Consider the following 20,762-nt stretch of genomic DNA (forward strand, 5'->3'; position numbering starts at 1 on the left):
CAAGAATTAGAATAATGCTTCCTGGTTTGCAAATTAAGCTCAGTTCATGTAGTCTCACAAATCTTTCTATTTAAAGATGATTGGATATTTAAAAATCAGATTATTCAATACCAGTCAGCATTTATGGTAATGTTAACTGGCATAAAAATAACTAATTAATTAATTAATTAATGAACACACTCCAGGGCAAAGTCCTGGTAATTTACTCATTCTTGCAAATTTTAACCAAGGATTGAGGTAGCTCACTGATATAGTGTTTGTTGGCAACCTCTTTATTGTTACCACAATGCACACAAAATTTCAAAAGGAGGAATGCTCTATTGATGCAGCAGCTATGCATATAAGTAACTCATCCACCCAGTCGACTCTTAGGCTGAGAGATTTGCTAGTCTGTGTAGGGGTCACAGTTGAAATCCTGTATGTGTGCCAATATACAGTGGCATCTCACTGACTTTCTTAGTATAATGCTGCTGATGACATAAAATTTATGGGTAATGGAACTGGAGTTACATCACAGGTTGCAGCCAACCTGTTGTAGGACCAATTAAAACAACAGCTGAAAGAATCACATGCCTGGATGATGCCAGGTATCACTTCATAGTTACACAAGACATTCATGAAAAAAAATGTCAACCGTAAACTTTTAAAACTCATTTGCATGGATATTTCTCAGCATTTTCATAAACTGATGAAAGTTTGCCACTTTCTCCTGGCTGACTGATCTGTACAATAAAAGCAAAGCATTACGCATGTTGGAGATGTGAAATTAAAACAAAAGTGCTAGAAAATCTCAACAGGTCTGGCAGCATTCGTGAAGAGAGAATCAAAGCTAATGTTTCAAGTCCAACATGACCCTTCTTCATATTCTGATGAAGAATCATATCAGATTCAAGACATTAGCTTTGTTTCTCTCTCCACAGATGCTACCAGACCTGTGAAGTCTCTCTATCACTTTACAATAGACCCATGATTAGTTGTGTAATATGCTGCGCGAGTACAAATATTAAATCAGTTGTGAAGCAGTTATCCATATGTAAATCAGTGATCCCCAACTCAAAACTGATTTTAATACTGATATTTAGAACTAGGAATATTGGCTATTGTATAGTGTCCAAAACTCTAGGTATTATACAACATGAACTTGGTAGAGACATACCATCTCCTTCCCAACCACTGAAACTACTGTGTTTATTTTTCTTCTTGTCCGTTAAGTAACTTCCCTTCCAAAAATATGCAGTCAGCGGTAAGAAAGTTACTTATTTTCTTCAGCACAAAATATCACTCACAATTTAGACATACACTTTTAAAGCAAAAATCCAACCCAACATCACACATTTAAAATTTTAATAGCTTTTGGATTACAAAAAGCCTTCACTACAGCACAGACCTCCAGCTGCAAAAGTTCAATGCCTGTAATTACATCCTTAATTTCACTGCCAAAATTCTGTATCAGCTGGCAAAGGCAGAACCACTGGAAAGCTTTGGGGAGAGGGGAATTAGGGAGACATGTCGTTCACAATCATCAGTTATTTCATCCTTCTCACTGACATTAATCTTTCATTCCCCAGTTCTTTTCATGGCTTTTTACTTCTGGTTTATTGGTAACACACTGTCTCCCTGTTGTGATGCTTCAAATGAATGTAGACACCCCATGCCACTGTTCAGATGCAAGCAGCTCCTCTGTTCAACTGGAAACATACAAAAAAAACTGACAACTTATCCCAACGTTGATAACTTTTGCACAAAAAGACAGCTGACATATCGTAACTTAACTATCCACTAAGTAATTTGAGGTGTACAAAGCTTATTCAAGAACAACATTCTTATTCACTTCTCTACACATGAACTGTTCCACTTAATGGCTTGGTGAGTTGATGAGATCTGTATGGCAGTTTTCCAACCCATGAAATGAATAGTTCAAGGAAGGGGAAATTAAATGAGACAATAAATCTGAAAATATGTACACACAATTTGAAATCTTTGAGCAGTAGACTATTGAAAAGGGATCCATTACTTCACAAATGAGTGCTATAAGCAAATCTTCAGCTCAAATAAAATCTGACAGTCACACATATAGTTTGCATACATACCAAGGTTTTATACAGTCGACTACCTCTTATAAAATATCTGTTGTGTTCGATATACCACCATCACTCCGAGCATCAGTGTTACTAGACAGCAGCATGCATCAAGGCTCCGCATATGTACTGTACATATTCACAATGCCAATTTCTCAGATTGCACAACCAGATTCCACAGTCACATCTATCAAAAACCAAAATCAGCAGTTCGACTATAACCATCATCTAGTCCAGACAAGCTGGTTTTACCAGAGTGCCTACCCTGTGTTGAGCCACTGTCCCTCTCGCCAGCCATCTTGTAGCACAACTGTAGCCAGTTATTTACTCTATGAAGGGCTGTGCGAACCAAATCACAAATAGATACCAGCCATTGTGCTTCCACCACAGCCCACAGAAACACATTCAGTTGTCGGGGCTGCGCTCATCTCTTCCACACTTGGTACACGAAAACTTTGCGCTAATCTCTTTCCACACTCTCCCTTCCAGGTCATGTAGATCTCAGAAATTACCGAGGGTCCCAGCCGCCCTTTCACTCCAGGGGGGTGGGAAAGGTGAATAAACAGCGAGCGGTTCAGGAGAAAACGCTTGGGGGGGGGGGGGGGGGGTCTGTGAGGAGGACAGGGAAGAAACCAAGAACTGTCGCTTTGAAAAGGAATGCTCCACACCAAGGGCTGGGACTGGGGCAAGTGTCTCGATTGTGTTGGTGGAGGAACAATCTCGGTGGGAGAATAACATCTATTTCATATTTTTTAAATTAAAAAATATATCGAAATAGGATGCAAAAAAAAATCAAAGCGTCGCCTAATGTAACGGATGACACAAAAACCCTAAATGCAATAACAAAAAGAAATGCTCCGTTACAACGTGACTTAAATTTAAATAAAAGCAATGATTTTTCTTTATGCCTCGCAGACACAGCCCAGGGGCTTGCAGCAATGTTCATTTTCTTTTGTAATTCCCCCCCCTCCTTCTCCTCTCTCTCTCTCTCAGGTGATGGAGATGAACGAACTTACCCGTCCCCAACAACCACACACTTGATGGCCTGCATCGGGAGAGATTCCTGCAAATATCCCTCAGCACAACAACTTCCACTTGCTTAAAAATACACGGGGGGGGAGGGGGATGTAAGGGGAGGGAAGAGGAAGGGGTGGAGAGAAGGAAGGGAGTGAGTGAGTGAGTGAAAGAGACAGAGAGAAAACACACAACCGACTATTTCTCCCTCAGGCTCCGAGGCGGTGAATCTCCGCAAAGAGGAGCCGGTGCGGCTGCGCTCGAGCCCCAGCGCCGAGCGCCTTCGGTCATTTCCGTCAGCGGCGGAAACAGCCGAAGGAGAGGAGGGGGGCGTGGCCATCGCTTTAACCCGGCACATCCTGGGCTCCTCCCCCACTGCAGGCACGTGGGTTTCCCGTTCACTTCACCTCGAGGTCAGCCAAGTCAGTTGGTTTCCAATGTAGAATGGTGCCCACAGCACAGTTCTTCACACAGCTGAAGAACTTCCCTTCTCAGCATCACCTGAGGCGTTAAATCACTGTCAGTCGTCTCGAATGAGAGGCTCATCGTCTGGCGAGACTATGGCAATTACATTTTTACTTTTACAACTCCCCATTAAACCCCCCCACCCCCGCCAGCAAACTTACACTGTATTTCGCCCTTGTTCATCTCCATCACCCACTTAGAGTCATAGACATGTACAGCACAGAAACAGACCCTTTTGGTCCAACTCGTCCATGTTGAACAGATATCCTAACCTAATCTAGTCCCATATGCCAGCACTTGGCTCATATCCCTTTAAAACCTTCATATACCCATCCAGGTGCCTTTTAAATGTTGTAATTGTACCAGCCTCCACCACTTCCTCTGGCAACTTATTCCATACACGCTTCACCCTCTGTGTGAAAAAGTTGCCCCTTAGGTCCCTTTTAAATCTTTCCCAACTCAACCTAAGCCTATGCCCTCTAGTCCTGGACTCCCCCACCTCAGGGAAAAGACCTTCTATTTATCCTATCCATACCCCTCATGATTTTATAAACCTCTATAATGTCAGCCCACAGCCTCTGACATCCCAGAGAAAACAGCCACAGTCTATTCAGCCTCTCCCTATAGCTCAAATCCTCCAACCATGGAAACATCCATGTAAATCTGTTTTGAACCCTTTCAAGTTTCACAACATCCTTCTGAAAGGAAGGAGACCAGAATTGCATGCAACATTCCAAAAGTGGCCTAACCAATGTCCAGTACAGTAGCAACATGATGTCTCAACTCCTATACTCAGTACCCTGACCAGTAAAGGAAAGCATACCAAACACCTTCTTCACTATCCAATCTACCTGTGACTCTACTTTCAAGGAATTATTACCTGCACTCTAAGATCTCTTTGTTCAGCAACACTCCCCAGGACACTCAAATTCACCCCCACATCCCCTAACCTATCCACATTCACACCACCAAATCACTCCCAACTTAATACCTCCAATCAACCCCACTGTCTACTCACCATCATACTACATTCAACACTCTCGTTCACCCCCAACCCATCACATCTTCAACCAGTGACAATAATCCTCCCCTTCATCTCCTTCCCACCAGGTACTGAACCCCACCAACCATTATCCATAGCCTAAACTTCCACCAAACTACATCCTCAAACCCCCAACACCTACATTCCTACTAACCCCATTCTTCACATCTCCAACCTGACCGAAACCTCACCTCAATAACTCAAACTATCCTTTCATTAGCCAAGTACAGGCCCATTCTCCCAACCTGTCAGGATCAGTTTGCAATAATTTACTTTCTTTCACAATAATAATATTTGTACAAATATTTATACAACCTGAAAACTTGCGGACATTCCCCCAACCTATTGGTCATTGATAAATGTGGCAAAAGATAAAAAGCCCTAACACTGATTACTGTGATACATTACTGAAAATTAGTCTACAAGCAGATCTATTGTGCAAGCCATTGCAAACACTGCCTATGGGTATTTAAGCAATTATTAATCTGTTTTATCAGGTGAATCTCACTCAGTTTTGGGCACTGCTACTTATGATATAATACAGATTCACCTGAATATCAGGGTTTAAAAGACTAAATTATGTCGCCAGGTGAATAAACGTATGGGAAATTTAAGAGGGAAGTAACAGATATTTAAAATTATAAAATGGTCAATACAAATAAGTTATTTCCTCTAGTGAGGAAAATCCTAATCTTAGTGGGACATTCAGGAATAAAATCAGAAGGCACATTTTCACATGTAGGGTTGTGGAAATCTGGATCAGCTGCCTCAAATGCAGGTGATGTTGGGTCAATCAAAATGTTCAAGGCAGATATCAATAGATTTTTATTGGATGACAGTGATGAGGAGGATGGATCTGAGACACATTAATCGAGTTGAGGAACAGATTACCCAGATCTAATTTAATTGAGGAACACTCTGAAGAGGCTGAATAGCCTACTTATGTTCCTGTGTTCCCACAAATCATCATATCTAAATTATAAAACGTTCCTTGGGAAATAATATGGATATGCATGAATTGTGAATTTGGGGATGTCACACAGAGTCATAACATTGCAGCTGTTGGCTTTGTGTCAGAGATACTCATTCCATGGAATGTTCCCAGGCATTTCAAATCTATTTTACACTTTATGTGCCTATCAAGGATTATCAAATCTATGCAGCCAAAAAAGTTTGACATTTTGTGGCAAGCTCTCTCAACATTATGGAGGTTTGAAATGAATCAACATTGGGTGATGTCTAGCTACCAAAGCATGCTGCAATGAAGAATGCAAGAAAAGATAGTGAATTCTTCAGCTGTTGTTTTGAATTACAATGCTCTGTAGAATAAAGGAATAGGATAGTTGTCTGGTATTACACAACTTGAGTTTTGCTGCAGGACAATGGTAAAACTGATCAGCTAACCTCGTTGTATATTGTGCTAAATCATGAATAACATTAAGGCTGTCACATTTGGTCCTGAAATGTGCACAGTCTATGTCAGATAACCCACGAAAAGTAAAGTATCTTAAAGGTTTGGGCAACAGTGAACCAAACTGCCTCACCCTGCTACAAATGCAGTAACAACTTGAATAATGATCACTACAAACAGAATGCTGCAGTAAGCCAAAAAGAACTTCTGTCTATCATACAAATGAATAATATATGAATTTCAGTGCAGGTGTGATGTTAGATATGTAGCTGTATGTCCAAAGGACTGATGGATCTTATCAAAGTGTGTATCCCTTCAGCAGTTCATAGTAAGGAAAGTTCTGACAGTGGATAACCAACCATCCTTGCAAAACTCAGAAGTGTCCAACATAGATGTGACTCCATGTCAGCTGCTGTACAATTCTGACCATATGAAGAATTATGCTGACAACCAATTTAGAGTTTGGCAAACTTGTGCGTACTCAAAACTACTTAAACTAATATAAAGGGCTTTTTTTCAGACAAAGAAAATAGACATACACACTGCCTATTTCAATGCAACAAAATAGGTGACAATTATTTTATGGTTAACTTCTCAGGGCAATGTCTTGACCAGAGTCAACCTGCTGTTTAAAATTTATATAAAACTTGGCAGTTAACTGTAATTCATTCATTACTCGTGCATTATTCATAGCATCACCTCTAGCAATCAAAGTCCACTTGTCAATGATCAAGACTCCCCTATTACACAGTATAAGTGCTGTTTTCAAAAGTGTAAAGAATTTTTATCTTTCAGATAAAACAGGAATTCATTGTTTAATGTATTGGATTCTATTCCTTTTCTTATACTTCAGTGGAAATATACTTTAGTAATGAAAAATTATACTTTTTAAAGATTATACCAAAGATTGATTATCCAATGGTGAACTTACTTTTTCCCCAGTATTCCTACATTTTATTGCCTGGCACCTGGGAGTCTAGACTTGAACACTCACAACCTTGCTGATGCATTTGACAGCAGTGACCTCTCGAACACACATACATATGCCACATGGCACGAACACTGTCTATTTCCATCTCTCGTACATCACTCTAATTTGCTCCTGAATCAACTCAACTGTTTGTGAAACCCTCATCCATTCCTTTGTTATCTCCAAGATAGTCCTGACTAAGCTCCTGGCATCCATAAATCGGAGATGCCGGTGTTGGACTGGGGTGTACAAAGTTAAAAATCACACAACACCAGGTTATAACCTGTTGGACTATAACCTGGTGTTGTGTGATTTTTAACTTTGTCATCCATAAAGTTTAGCTTATACCAAAACTCTGCAGCCTATTTCCGAACTACTCTTTTACTCATTCTTCCTCAATGCCCTGCATGAACTCCCAGGAAGCAATGCCTCAGTTTTAAAATTCTCATCCTGTTTTCAGTTCCCTTCTCATGACTTTACTCCCACTTTGTCCCTGTAATCTTCTGCAACTCTCAACATTCAAGGACATCTGTACCTTTCCAATTCTGGCTCCTTGCATATTCCTAATTTTAACTGTTGCACCACTGAGAGGTCACACATTCAACTACCTAAACCTGTCCAGTTTCCCATTTTAAGATTTTCAAAACATACTTTACTTGACCAAACACTTGGTCATCATTTTCACTGTTAGATTGGCTGCCCATGTCTGTGCAAGGTCTAGATGTTTTGATGTCCCCCATGGCATCTGTCCCTGGTCCATAAAGATAGACTGTGGTGGTGGTGGTGGAGGAGGGAGGGTGTATATCTTGGGTGACAATGTCATTCCTGACAAAGGGCTTATGCCCGAAATGTTGACTGTGCTGCTTCTCAGATGCTGCCTGACTTGCTGTGCTTTTCCAGCACCACACGTTTTGACTGACACTCCAGCATTTGCAGTCCTCAATTTCTCCTTACATGGGAGTGGGTTAGAAATATAAGTAAATGTTATTAAATCTGATACCTTAGGCTGCCTGCCCACCGATATTTGCTACATTTTGGCCAGCTGTGCGGTCAGGAGAGTTTATCTCAGGCAATGATGGTGTCAGGAAGGTGCAACACATGAGGGTCAATGTTGCACAATAGCATGGTGTACATAGTTGCATGGCAGTGTTGTAAACATGACATGTGGATGACACCAATATTCTCCTGTGAACACCCCATGACCAATTTTAGATGCAAACCCCTCTCAACGAGGGTGCAGTTGCAGCCATCCTCCTGGACATTCTGCTATGTCCATGTGCTTCATGATGGAACTAACAGCGAGCAGTCCTCTGCCACTGGCTTTTAGCCTTAGTGTAAATGTGTCGCTGAGATGCCCACCATCACTGTCTCTCCCTAGGTTCCCATTCTGCCAATCACAAAGGCTTCATATTTCACCAACTCATCGCCCAAGCTGAGTATTGGTTCAGCGTCTACAACCAACGCTATCATATCTATGACAGCTGTGACCCACTCCTTTGGGCACCGTGACTGGCCAGTTCTAGCCAATAGCTACACACATTCTGACTTTTGTCCCCAATCATGGCAGATCACTCCCCCAATGGCCTAGCCCGTATGGAGACTAAAGACTGACCATGACCCATTCCCTGAAGAACAAAGGCACAGAACCTTGTATAAAGCCATCTTCACTGGACACCTGTCTGTGGCTGATGCCCCAGACAGGTGCCCCCAGGGAGTGGAGTATGGTCCACTCCCTAAAGAATGTCACACGTGTCCCATTGCTTGCTGCAGATGCAGAGTTTGCTGAGACATAGTACAGATGAAAGCTTGATGTCGTCCACTGATGTAAGAGGAGATGTAGGTATCCTTGACAGAACCCTGCATAAAGCTGGCCATGCTGTGCAGGCTATTGAAATAACACCTCAGCCTGGTATCCCATCACCAAGTCACCCTTTATTTACATGTGATGAGTACTTGACAATGATCATCTCTGTGAACAGGGTGTCTGATATTTTTATTTTTGTTTGCTTTTTTCATTTTTTTCTTGTTTTGTCCCTCCACGCTACTGTCTAACTGTAGTAGTGCTTATTTTTCCCCAGCATCAATGTTGTGAGAGTGCAAGTGTCAGATGCAGTGAAGAACAAGTGTGTAAATCTTTATTTACATTCCACCACCAGAAAGAATGGAAACACCTGAATGGCCAGTGACAAGCAGTGCCCTTCTCGACAAAGGGCAATGCTGCGTTATCAAAAAGTGAAAGGTAGAACAGAGATTAAATCAAATTTAGAGATGGAGGGGAAATAAAACACTCCACTCCCTGGGATGCCCCCTTCTCCCTGAAAATCTCGAGTGTTGGTGGATATCACAAGCGCCTTCTCTTGGGACACCTAGGCTCTGACTAAGGGTTGCTTGATTAGATGCGATTAACAGCCTCAATCAGGGAACTGATATTATGAGATCCATCTGCCTAATCTCATTACAACCACTACAGTTATGCGACTGCACCAATTGCCAGTGCATCTCTCCATGTGACTACTGTGATTGCTGGTGTGCTCAGTTTCGTAAGTGTGAGATTTCAGGATACAGTGTCAGAGCATTACATAAATGTCAGGATGGGGTTGGCGATGACTCCCTCAAAGTCAAATGCCAATGCTCATGGCAAAAGTGTAGACATGTCTAGTGCTTATGGAATGTGCCATACTCCACATCTTTTGGCCATAGGAAATACAAGTCATTTCAATCAAGCAGTGAGCTTAACTTGCCAGGTACCTGCTGATTTCCATGCTGAGTTTTCCTGATGACTAGTTTGTAAGCAGAGTTTGGCAAGATTATAACCTATGATGTATTCCGTTAACAAGCTGTTTACAAGCAATTAAGAGCATCAATTGGAAACTCACCACTTGCTGTTGAGAATCTTGTCACACCACTTTAAGAAACGATAAAGTTGCAGCCAGATGATCTTAACATCAAGGCTACCATCCTATCCTATTGCACCACAGATCTTGCCATAGCACAGGTTCTCATAAGATTTTGCCCAATGTGTGGAGTTCATCTTGACGTAATTTTATCCCAACAGAAACTTTATGAATTCAACTCAAGTTGCTTGAACATCCAAGGCATTTAATTAACTATTAAATAATGAAAAAAGATTAACTGTTTGCCTTCTTCTCACCTACTTTGCAGCTCCTTTAATCCTGTTCTTGTAGAGACCAATTGGGATTTATATCAATGCTGTTTATTTGAGCCTAATAAAAATCTGCAGCTGCTCAACATTATAAGCAAGTTAGTTCCACTCAATATGCATCACATACCAAATGATTTGGCATTGGACTTAGCATAATGCTTGAGCCAACAGATTCAACTTGAGAATTTATGCCATTGTTTTCTGAAATCATAGAAAAAAAAGCTACAACCTGAAATAGGCATACTTAAGCTCAGTGATCCATTTTTGAATAAAAACTGGTACAAATGTGTTCAGCCACACACAAGATTGCATTTGACATGAATAATTCAGATTAGATCATTAATTGTTTCAGTAAATGTGCAAGGCATTTTGCATTGATGTAAACGCAATTTTCAGGTTGAATGCTCATGTTGTGAATTGAAAAAAAATGACGCAAAGAGTGCAATATATTTGCTTTTTTATGCTAAATAATCACTGAGTAGGTTGTGGAGTCAACTTTGAGGAAGTAGATTTGTCTTAAGGCTATTATTGTGCAGCTGAAAACAGCAGTGATGAAGCAGGCTGTATGTTTACCTTTGTCTGCAGTCAGTGTACTGTTGAGGTACATCAGTAGACAAAATAGTGTGATTTGATAAGGCATATGCGTAGTGTGGCTCATCTGTACAACAACGACTTCCCAATCTCTCTCTTAATATTAAAAAAATGTTTTTTGCTTGTGCTATAGCAGTGATCTTTAGAAAGACAGACAGTGCATACTGTACAACACTCTATGTAGCGGTTGTTGTAATTAAAGGTTTAACTTGAAGAATTTGCATGTTGAAGACTTCCACTATTATCTTTAAGAATTGGACGCCGGTTCTGCCCTAATCCCATTTTTCAACAAAAGATGATAATTTTCTCTCATGAGAAAATGAGAGCTCAGACACATTGCTCTAAATAAAACAAAAATAAAATTTTATTTTTTCAAAAAATTTACAAAATAGCTCAAACATTGTAGATACATTGCATAGACCCATAAATATTAAAATCATACATAAGTCAATTTAATGTATATGTGAGAGATTTAAAAGTCACCACCACCATAAAAAGGGATCATTATATTGGCAAGTGACTGCAACAATGAACTATAGAGGTCAAAATGACAGTTGTAGATCTTGTAACACTTTAGTGAACCTGCTTGAATAAAAACCATCCCATTGAGAGCCATCAATAAATTTTCCAACAGCAACCCCCAGCACATTATATAGGTACAAAGTTTATTTTATTGCTGTAGACATTGCATTCTATTAATATTTTCTAATTAATTATCAGAAAAAAATGATTAAGAGGAGAAAATCATTAGGTCTTTATTATGTGTTTACTACCTTTAACTTCAACAAAATGAAAATGCTATTCAGGTAAAATTCTGGTTTAGAAAGCAGTCTTTAGCAGCTTCTGCTGATTCTAAATTAAGTATGAATCTCCCAGATGTTAATATAGTGAGTATTAGATTTGACAGAGTGACTGGGGACAAGGATAGAGCTTATATTCCATTGCAGTGAATTTGCAGGCAGAAAGCCTGTAAAATACCTTAGTGGTCTTCTCACTTGCCTCCTGCCCAAACAGATTTCTGCATTATTTTATGGTGGGATGGCAAAGTCCAGGCTAGCCAGTCTGCCCTTCCCCAGTTGAGGTCCTTAAGTGGTCGCTTAACACTTCAAGGCAGTTTCCTGCCAATTTTCAGGCTGGTGGGAGATCAGGGTCAAGGTGGGAAACTCAGAAATCCTATACAGGCCTTGGGGAGGAAAGCAGGAGCTTGGATGCCCTCATAAACAGCATCTTTTCAATAAGTTTTGTCCCAACATGGTCCGCTTCTTGCAGAAGCTCCTTGCGGCTTCCCCATTCCTCATTTCAGAGGACAGCTGTCCTGGGATCTCCGCACTTACCTGGTCCTGGACTTGGGGGACTAATGCAGTCCCAGTCCTGTCCGTTGCAGCTCTGGCACGGCTGGGACGAGAGAGTTTCAGCCAATTAATGTTTCATGGAACATTAACACTGCTACAGATGGCCAATATTGCTAGTGAGAAGTTCACCATCAACTCAAGTAGTGTGAAGGGAAACGCCGTCATCCTAAATGTTCTGGCTTACATGTCCAAAGGTTTAGACAACCTGTCAAATGAAATACAGTATTTTCTTCTTGCAAAAGCCTTACACTTCTGTTCATCCACATTTGTTTTGAATTGTTAATATGCTTTCAAACAGAAGTTACTATTTTCTACATAGCCTTGGATCTGTGGGAGATGTTTTTGATCAATAAACCACAAAAGGCACATTTTAAATAATGAATTACTTTACAGCCTGTTTTTAAACTTATGGGTAGGCTGCCTAAGAGAGATAGTAGTAATATCTCCACTGCTGAAGCTGATCACAAACTCTTTTGTCATATCTCACTGCTAGCCATGACAAAGCTTCCGCAGAGCTGCTCAAGACAGCAGTGAAAGCAAGAAACAGAGCAAGATTAGAAAACAGAAAACAAAATATGCCCTTTACTGACATCAACTGTAATAGAAGGCTTTGACAATGTTCCTGGATTTCCAATGTTTAATACGTCAATAAATTCCAAGTAAAGGCATATTCTTAATCTCTGTGCCCTATCAATCTCCTAGTGACTGCAGTGTGGGCAGAATGGAAAGTTATTTCTTTCTGGGCTTATAGTGGTACATGCACTGATCAAATAGATATTTCTCCAAGAATGTACAAATTCTCTATCTGCGTGTCATCTCATTATCAGCAACACCCTCTTCAGTGAACAGACTTTTTGATGAAAATATCTATAACATATGCAAAGAGCAAGAGAAAAGTATATAATTCACAAAATATAAGTCAAAATTGCATTCATTTTTCAAAGTAAATCAGACATTACTGCAATTGTATTACTATGCTTTTTTTCTATTGTCTTGTGGGACATGGGTGTCACCCATTCCAAGCTGGCCAGGAGAAGGGTGTGGTGGGCTGCTTTTTTAAACCATTTTCTCCACGTACTACAGGTAAACCCACAATGCTGTTATGGAGGGAATTCTCGGATTTTGACCAGTGACAGTGAACAACTCAAGATGGCGAGTGGCTTGGAAAGGAATTTACAGGTGGTGGTGGTCCCATGGTGTAACTGCTGCCCTTGTCCTTCTAGATGGTAGTGGTCATGGGTTTGGAAGGTGTTGTCTCAAGACCTTGGGTGAATTTCTGCAGTGCTTCTTAGATCACACACTGCTGCTACTGAGCATTGGTTGGGGGGGGGGGGGCGGGGAGTGGATGCTTGTGGTGCCAATTAAGTAGGCCGATTTGTCTTTGATGGTGTCAAGCTTCTTTAGTATTAGTGAAACTGCACCCAACCAGGTAAATGGAGAGTGTTACATAACACTGCACACTTGTGCCTTCTAACGGGTGGACAGGCTTTAGCGAATTAGGTGGTGAATGACTTGGCGCAGTATTCCTAGAATGACCTGTTCTTATAGCCACTGTAGCCTAGTTGTCAATGCTAACCCCCAGGATGTTTATAGAGGTGGATTTGATTTTGGTAATGCCATTGTGTCTCAAGGGTGGTGGTTAGATTCACTCTTTGTTGAAGATGATCATTGCCTGGCATTTGTGTGGTGTGAATATTACTTCCCACTTGCCCGTCCAAGCCTGGATATCATCCGCATCTTGTAGACTGCTTCAGTAACTAAGGAGTTTCAAATTATGTTGAATATTGTGAAATCATTGGTGAACATCCCCACTTCTGACATTATTATGGAAAGAAAGTCATTGATGAAGCAGCTGAGGAATCCCTGCAGAAATATCCTGGAGCTGAAACGACTGACCTCTAATAACCACAACCATCTTAAAATGTCCCAGGTATGACTCCAATCACCAGTGTGTTTTCTCCCCAATTCTCATTGATTGCAGGGATGCTTGAAGCCACACTTGGTCAAACGTGGCCTTAATGTTAAGGGCTGTGACTCTCACCTCAATTTTGGAATTCAGCTCTTTTGTCCATGTTTGAACCAAAGCTGAAATGAGATCAGGAGCATACTAGACGTATCAAGCTGTTGCTTGATTAGTCTGAGAGACAGCTCTAAGTTTTAGCACTAGACACCAGATGTTAGACGGATGACTTGACTGGATTGACAGAGTTGTTTTTGCTGTTTCAGGGGCCAGGTGGTCCTTTTTCATTTCTTTAAGACTTTGTAGCAATCAATACAATTGAGTGGCTTGCTAGGCCATTTCCAGGGATTGTTGAGAGCCAACTTCACTGTGGTTGTGGCAGATTTCCTTCCCTGGAAGACATTAGTGAACCAGATGGGTCTTTCCGACAATCGACAATGGTTTTGTGGTCCTCATTAGATTCTTTATTTCAGATTTTTTTAAAAATTCCACCATTTGCCATTGTAGAGATTTGGATCTGTGTCCCTAGAACATTGGCTGAGTTTCTAGATTTAAGTCTAGCAAGAATACCACTAGGCCATTGCCTCCCTGAATTATTTGCCTTCAACTGCAGTGGTTGAAGATCCTACTTTAAATGGTTAACATAAAATTTTATTGCGAAAGGAAATTTGACAGGATTTAGGACATATTATGTACAGATTCCAATGTGCAACCTCAGCTGACTACACATGTAACACACTGCACTGCGAGTCCAAGTGCTATGAAGACCAGGACTGAAGTTCAAATCAAGTTGTACTTTTGCCAAAGGCCACTTACATGGTTGACAAAGGTGGGCCATAACTTATCTCAGGATCACCATGCAGGTACCAGTGATTTTTGAGAGGTATTCTACTAAATTATTATTGTGTAGTAATAACAATTCAAACAGTAAACATTCACAACATTATCTGAGAAATGGTCCATGATCTGGTGGAAGCTTTGTTTATAATTTTGTGAATCTTAAGACTCCAGATGAGAGGAGATGGAAGCTGACCACAGAATATTTTCCTACTGTGCATCCAATAAAAGAATCTTGCCCTGCTTGATAATTTATCCAGTACAACACCCATATTGAATCTCTAAGCTGTTTGTGCTGTGTTGGCTAATTTTACAAGGATGGAGGAAAGGATGCTGCAACAACTTTAGAACTCAGGAGATCCATAAAGAAAAGTTAGTCAGACTTTTCTTGACCACTATCTGTAGACTCATGGCAGAGAGTTCTCAGGTATGGAATCAAGTGGACTCAGCTGTAATGGCCTCCGTTTGGAACAACCACCTCCACTCTGACAAATTTTGCATCACTACTAGGTAAGGTATTGAAGGGAAACCATGAGATCAGAATTTATCTTAGGAAGAAGTCAATGTTTTCAGAAAAAAGGCTTTTAAAAAAAAAAGTAAAATGTAACAGGCAGACAAATTCAACTAAATGGAAGCAAGTTACCTAGGATTGTTCCTAGCTTGGATAAAGGGAACATTTCCACAGTGGTCCGATCAATGCACTTCACCCTAGTTTTACAAGTAGACAAATGTATCGCTTAGTCAAATTATGTTCTAACCATGATGCAACTTTGTAAGATGAAAACATTAAATAAAAAGCATTAAAATATAAATGAGGACAAGTACTGTAACACGAAAAAAAATGACCAAAGACAGCACTCTTATTGACTACACAAACCTCACATGAAAATTAGTTCCAATTTGACTCTTGAGATTTCAATTTAACGAGGTTCCTAGAGACAGACTCATACACCACGGAAAGAGACCCTTCAGTCCAACTCGTCCACGCCGACCAGATATCCTAAACGGTTGGTCCATATCCCCTTCCTATTCATGTACCCATCCAAATATCTTTTAAATGTTGTTTGCCTCTACCACATTCTCTGGCAGTTTATTCCATACACACACCATCCTCTGTATGAAAAAGTTCCCCATTACGTCCCTTTTAAATCTTTCCCCACTCACCTTAAATCTGTGCCCTCTAGTTCTGGATTCCGAACCCTGGGAGAAATGACCGTGGCTATTCAACTTATCTACACCCCTCAATTTTATAAACCTCTATAAAAAAGTCACCCTTCAGCCTATGATGTTAGAGGGAAGAAAATCCCAGCCTATCCAGCCTTCATTTATAACTCAAACCTTCCAGTCGGCGGGGCGGTGTGGACTTGTTGGGCCGAAGGGCCTGTTTCCACACTGTAAGTAATCTAATCTAATCTAATCCAGTCCTGGCAACATCTTTATACAGGGGATCCTTGATTATTTGAATATCGAATATCTGATTTTCGGATTATCCGAAGATGATTTCAAGGTCCCGCAAAAATGTTACACCAAAGAAGTAAGTGTATTTGACTTACCTGTACTGAAGAACATGTGAAAACATTGGCAAAAACAAGGAAACGCAAGCAGCGAAAGCATCAGAGACTGGATATTTTTTAGGTAAGGGTTGTAACACAGCCCCTAGCAAAATTAAGTGTTTTATATTACTGTACAGGTATTCCCGTCACTTTACCAGGCTGTTCATTTAAACAAAAGGCCAAAAACGTAAACGAATGCACGAAGCGGTGTTTCCGTCCTTCTATCGTGAGACTGCATTCCCGGAAACTGACAAATGCTGTTGCAATCATAGAAGCTGTTCGGGACCTTGTTTAATGCTGTCTTCACCATGCCTTGCCAAATGGTAACTACTGCTGTATTTTAAAAAAGTTTTATCATGTTATCATTGCTTTATTTTGTTCATCATGTGAAATCTGTGTCCTTTTGCGCTCAATTCATTAAAATCGAGACTTAAATAAATTCTCCGGTAGAGCAGTGTTAGATCAGCATGGCTTCCCTTGTTTATGGTAAAATCGGTTATCCAAACAAAATAGTGCCTGCCCATAATAGAGGTTCCTCTGTAAAACCTTTTTTGCACTCTCTCCAGTTTAACAATAACCTTCCTATAGCAGATCACCAGAATTGTAAGCAATATTCTAAAAGTGGCCTTACCAAATACCTTGTACAGTCATAACATGATATCCCAACTCCTGTACTCAATACTCTGATTATGGCAAGCATTCCAAATGCCTCCTTCACTATCCTGTTTACCTGCTTCACCACTTTCAAAGAACTATGTATCTGCACCCTTAAGTCTATCTGTTCGACAAAACTCACCAGGGCCCTACGATTAACTGTATAAGCCTTGCCCTGGTTTGTCTTACCAAAATTACTGAGTTTGGGGAAATCTGGAGTTAAATAATGCTTCAGCAGTATAGAAACATAGAACAAAGAAATTCTATGTGATTTAGAGACTTTTGAGCTATATCTATACCTTGTTTCTTCAGAACAGCTCCTATGAATAACACAAATTGGTCTGGAACTTTTGTTTTTTTTGTGTTATGTCATTTCTTTTCATTACCTGATCCCTGCTAACATTTATCTCCTTTAATCATAATTCTAGGTTAGGTTCTCAATTATATTAATAGTTCACAAGAAAAGTACATTTCTTGTATTTGAATGTAGCTAGGACATTAAAATATAAACAGGAAATGATTACAGATACCAGATGGACCCAACACACCTCATTTCTACGGACTACCAAAGGTACACAAACAAGGGGGCCTCCCTCAGACCCATAGACTCACTTCCTGGCATACAGATTAGCAAAGAAACTGCAACGAAAACTAAAATCCCCTGGTAGAAGACTCAATCCACTCTACACAGAAATTCCTTAACACTAAAGACACAAAGATAGAGGACAACAAGATCATGATTTCCTTCGACGTATCGGCCCTATTCACATCAATAAACATCACCCTTAGCCAAAGAAACACTCACCTCACTGCTAGACAACACAGAGATTCAAACACCTGAGAGCACCAACTCCATCAGCAAGAAAAGCATCCTCAAATTACCGGACCTGTGCCTCAACTCACTTCACCTTCAACAACAAGATCCACAAACAAATCAACAGGACGCCAGTATAAGACTTATAGCAGTAGCAATTATGCAGCGGTTAGAACAAACTGCCCTTCCCATGATCCAGCTTAAGCTTTGAGCATGCAATGTGAATGACAATTTTATCATCACGAAACGTAACAAACTGGAAGAAATCCACAAACCAATAAAAACAACATCCTTACCGGTACAAAGTTCACCAAAGATGGAGAGAACAATAACTGACTCCCCTTCTTGGACGTCATGGTAGAATGAAAAGAAATAGAGAACTGCATACTAGAGTTTACAAGAAAGTCACACACACTGATCAGACACTCAAATACATAAGGAACCATCCCAACACCCACAAATGAAGCTGCATCAGGACACTATTTAAACGTGTATTTATCATAATACACTGCAGCACCACAGAACTACGAGAAGCAGAAGAGAAACACCTACACAAGGTATTCAGGAACAACGGTTACCCAATAACCGCAGTCTACTGCTTATTGTGCAACGGACCTAAACAGGAAGATGCAACACGTCCTGATACTCTAGTCACCCTACCATACATCAAAGACATTTTAGAGATGACCACCACACTACTCCAGCCCCAAGGCATCATGATAGCCCACAAACCTACTATCACACTAAAACAAATGAATTTAAGGGTCCTATATCACAGCCAGCAGAATGAATGTTATATACAAGGCTCTTGCAGCACAGTGGTAGTGTCCCTGCTCTCGAACTGAGAGACCTTGGTTCAAGTGCCACAAGAGGTGTATAATAATATTTCTGAACAGGTTGATTAGGAAAAACAGGTTAATATATAAATAAAAACCCTTCAAGCAGACCTAGGGCTGGGAATGTAGATGCGTTCTTCCTGAACTGGGATTAGCCTATGTATTCCATGAGTAGTGGCTTTATTTAGGGTAGCATGGTGACTCAGTGGTCAGTACTGCTGCCTCATCGCCAGGGACCTGGGTTCAATTGCTGCCTCAGGCAACTGTCTGTGTGGAGTTTGCACATTCTCCCAGTGTCTGTGTGGGTTTCCTCCCACAGTCCAAAAATGTGCAGGTTAGGTGAATTGGCCTTGCTAAATTGCCCATAGTGGTCGGTGCATTAGTTGGGGGAATGGGTCTGGGCGGGTTGCTCGTCGGAGGTTCAGTGTGGACTTGTTGGGCCGAAGGGCCTGTTTCTACACTGTAAGGAATCTAATCTAATCTAATCTAAAATAGGACTGCAACAAACATTACATTGGACAAACCAGCAGGAAACTAGCCACTAGGATACACGAGCATCAAAAGTCACGACCGACTATCGCTGGTATCCAAACACACAGATGAACAGGGACACCACTTTGACTGTTCCTTGTATACGTCCTGGGACAGGCCAAACAGAGGCACATGTGGGAATTTCTAGAGGCCTGGCATTCAAACCAGAACTCCATTAGCAATCATATAGATTTGGATTCTATTTACCAACCACTCAGAAATAGAACCCACCACAACAGACCAAGACACATAAGTTGCAAGTGGGACAGAACACTAATGTTTCACCGGATGCTCACTAATGACATTACTTAGCATGGTGACGAAACTTCTGAAAACAAACACACCAGCACAGCAAGCAAACCAACAACCTACAATAGTTACATTTGATGGTTATTGAACACCAATGATCTGGAACTTGTTATTAATCTGCAATTATAACATCACCACTAGACTGCAAATGATAAACAATGAGCAACTCAGAGTAAAAAAGAATGATAAAAGGTTGAAGACAAATGGAAGGACAATAGAACAATTTGGTAGAAAATACTGAGTGACATCACATTTCTAACAAGAACCAAGCATAAGACAGAATGTAAGATATATTGCCATACGTCATTTTGTTTATACTTTTCAGGTCACATTGCTAGAACAGGCAAATGGTTCAGCAGAAGTAAATTATTAAAAACACAAGGCACATGGCTATGCTGCAAAAGTCAATGAAACCAAAATGCAGGTGAAGACCAAGAGCAGAGACCATATGACAATGAAACAAAATAATGTACTCACCATCATTACTCCTCCAAAACAGTCAATGACTTCTGGAGTCCACACATGCACAGTTAAGCACATAAATCCAGAGATCACTGAAAAATTTTATGCTTCCCAAAGTGTGTACATTTCAGTTGGCTATATCTAGATTGACAGAAATTTCTACTTATACTCAACTGGTCTTGCTGGAGAACCCTCACACAGGTTACTCTTTGTTGAATGAGGCATAACTGGGTTGCTTGTTTAAAGTCTATAATCAATGAAAAGCTTCACTGTCTCCAAAATGCTAAAGACAATATTTGCTAAATTTCTTCATTATGATTTAAAAAAGCTATTCCTAAAAATGTTTTCAAGAATTTGGTCTTTATGCCCCTGTCTTAATCTTATGCTGTCTGCTTAATAGCAGGACTTGGTAGATGCCTGATGACCCACTCAACTTGATTTCTAATTCAGGCTATCATCAAGAAAGAGAAAACTCATGCCTCCAGATCTAGAATTTTGTGAGTGGCTTTCTTCAATGTCAGAAGCGAGTGCCATTGCTTCACTGCTGACTGTAAAAGTTAGCATATTATTAGGCAAATAATATCAGCCTAAAGGTTGTAAAATCATGAAGATAGAATCACAACTCCAGCTCTCCTTCCTTTCACCCTCTTCTGCATTAAACATAAAGCAAGCATCAGATCCATGACAGTACTTTTAAGAAGGGACATTGTATCAGATCAC

At 40.5% G+C, this 20,762-nt stretch overlaps 2 protein-coding genes across 4 annotated transcripts in view; both read right to left on the bottom strand.

The window, feature by feature from the left end:
* The window catches only part of LOC140463980 (ras-related C3 botulinum toxin substrate 3), a 38,345-nt gene extending 34,997 nt beyond the window's left edge, over nucleotides 1-3,348 (bottom strand). The window contains exon 1 of one of the 3 annotated variants that reach the window (XM_072558533.1): nucleotides 3,095-3,348. In XM_072558533.1, the coding sequence (XP_072414634.1) occupies nucleotides 3,095-3,129 (35 nt within the window). In that variant the 5' untranslated portion in view covers nucleotides 3,130-3,348. Of the gene's footprint in view, nucleotides 1-2,445; nucleotides 2,562-3,094 lie in introns of those variants that run through there. The other 2 variants (XM_072558534.1, XM_072558532.1) reach the window with 2 other exon arrangements.
* A 7,784-nt stretch (nucleotides 3,349-11,132) lies between these two features.
* The window catches only part of lrrc45 (leucine rich repeat containing 45), a 90,825-nt gene continuing 81,195 nt past the window's right edge, over nucleotides 11,133-20,762 (bottom strand). Inside the window, exon 19 of the transcript XR_011954829.1 lies at nucleotides 11,133-15,591. The gene's annotated coding sequence lies outside the window, so the exon portion shown is untranslated. The remainder of the gene's footprint in view (nucleotides 15,592-20,762) is intronic.

This window comes from Chiloscyllium punctatum, chromosome 39 (genome assembly GCF_047496795.1).
Source record: "Chiloscyllium punctatum isolate Juve2018m chromosome 39, sChiPun1.3, whole genome shotgun sequence".
Classification (NCBI taxonomy): domain Eukaryota; kingdom Metazoa; phylum Chordata; class Chondrichthyes; order Orectolobiformes; family Hemiscylliidae; genus Chiloscyllium; species Chiloscyllium punctatum.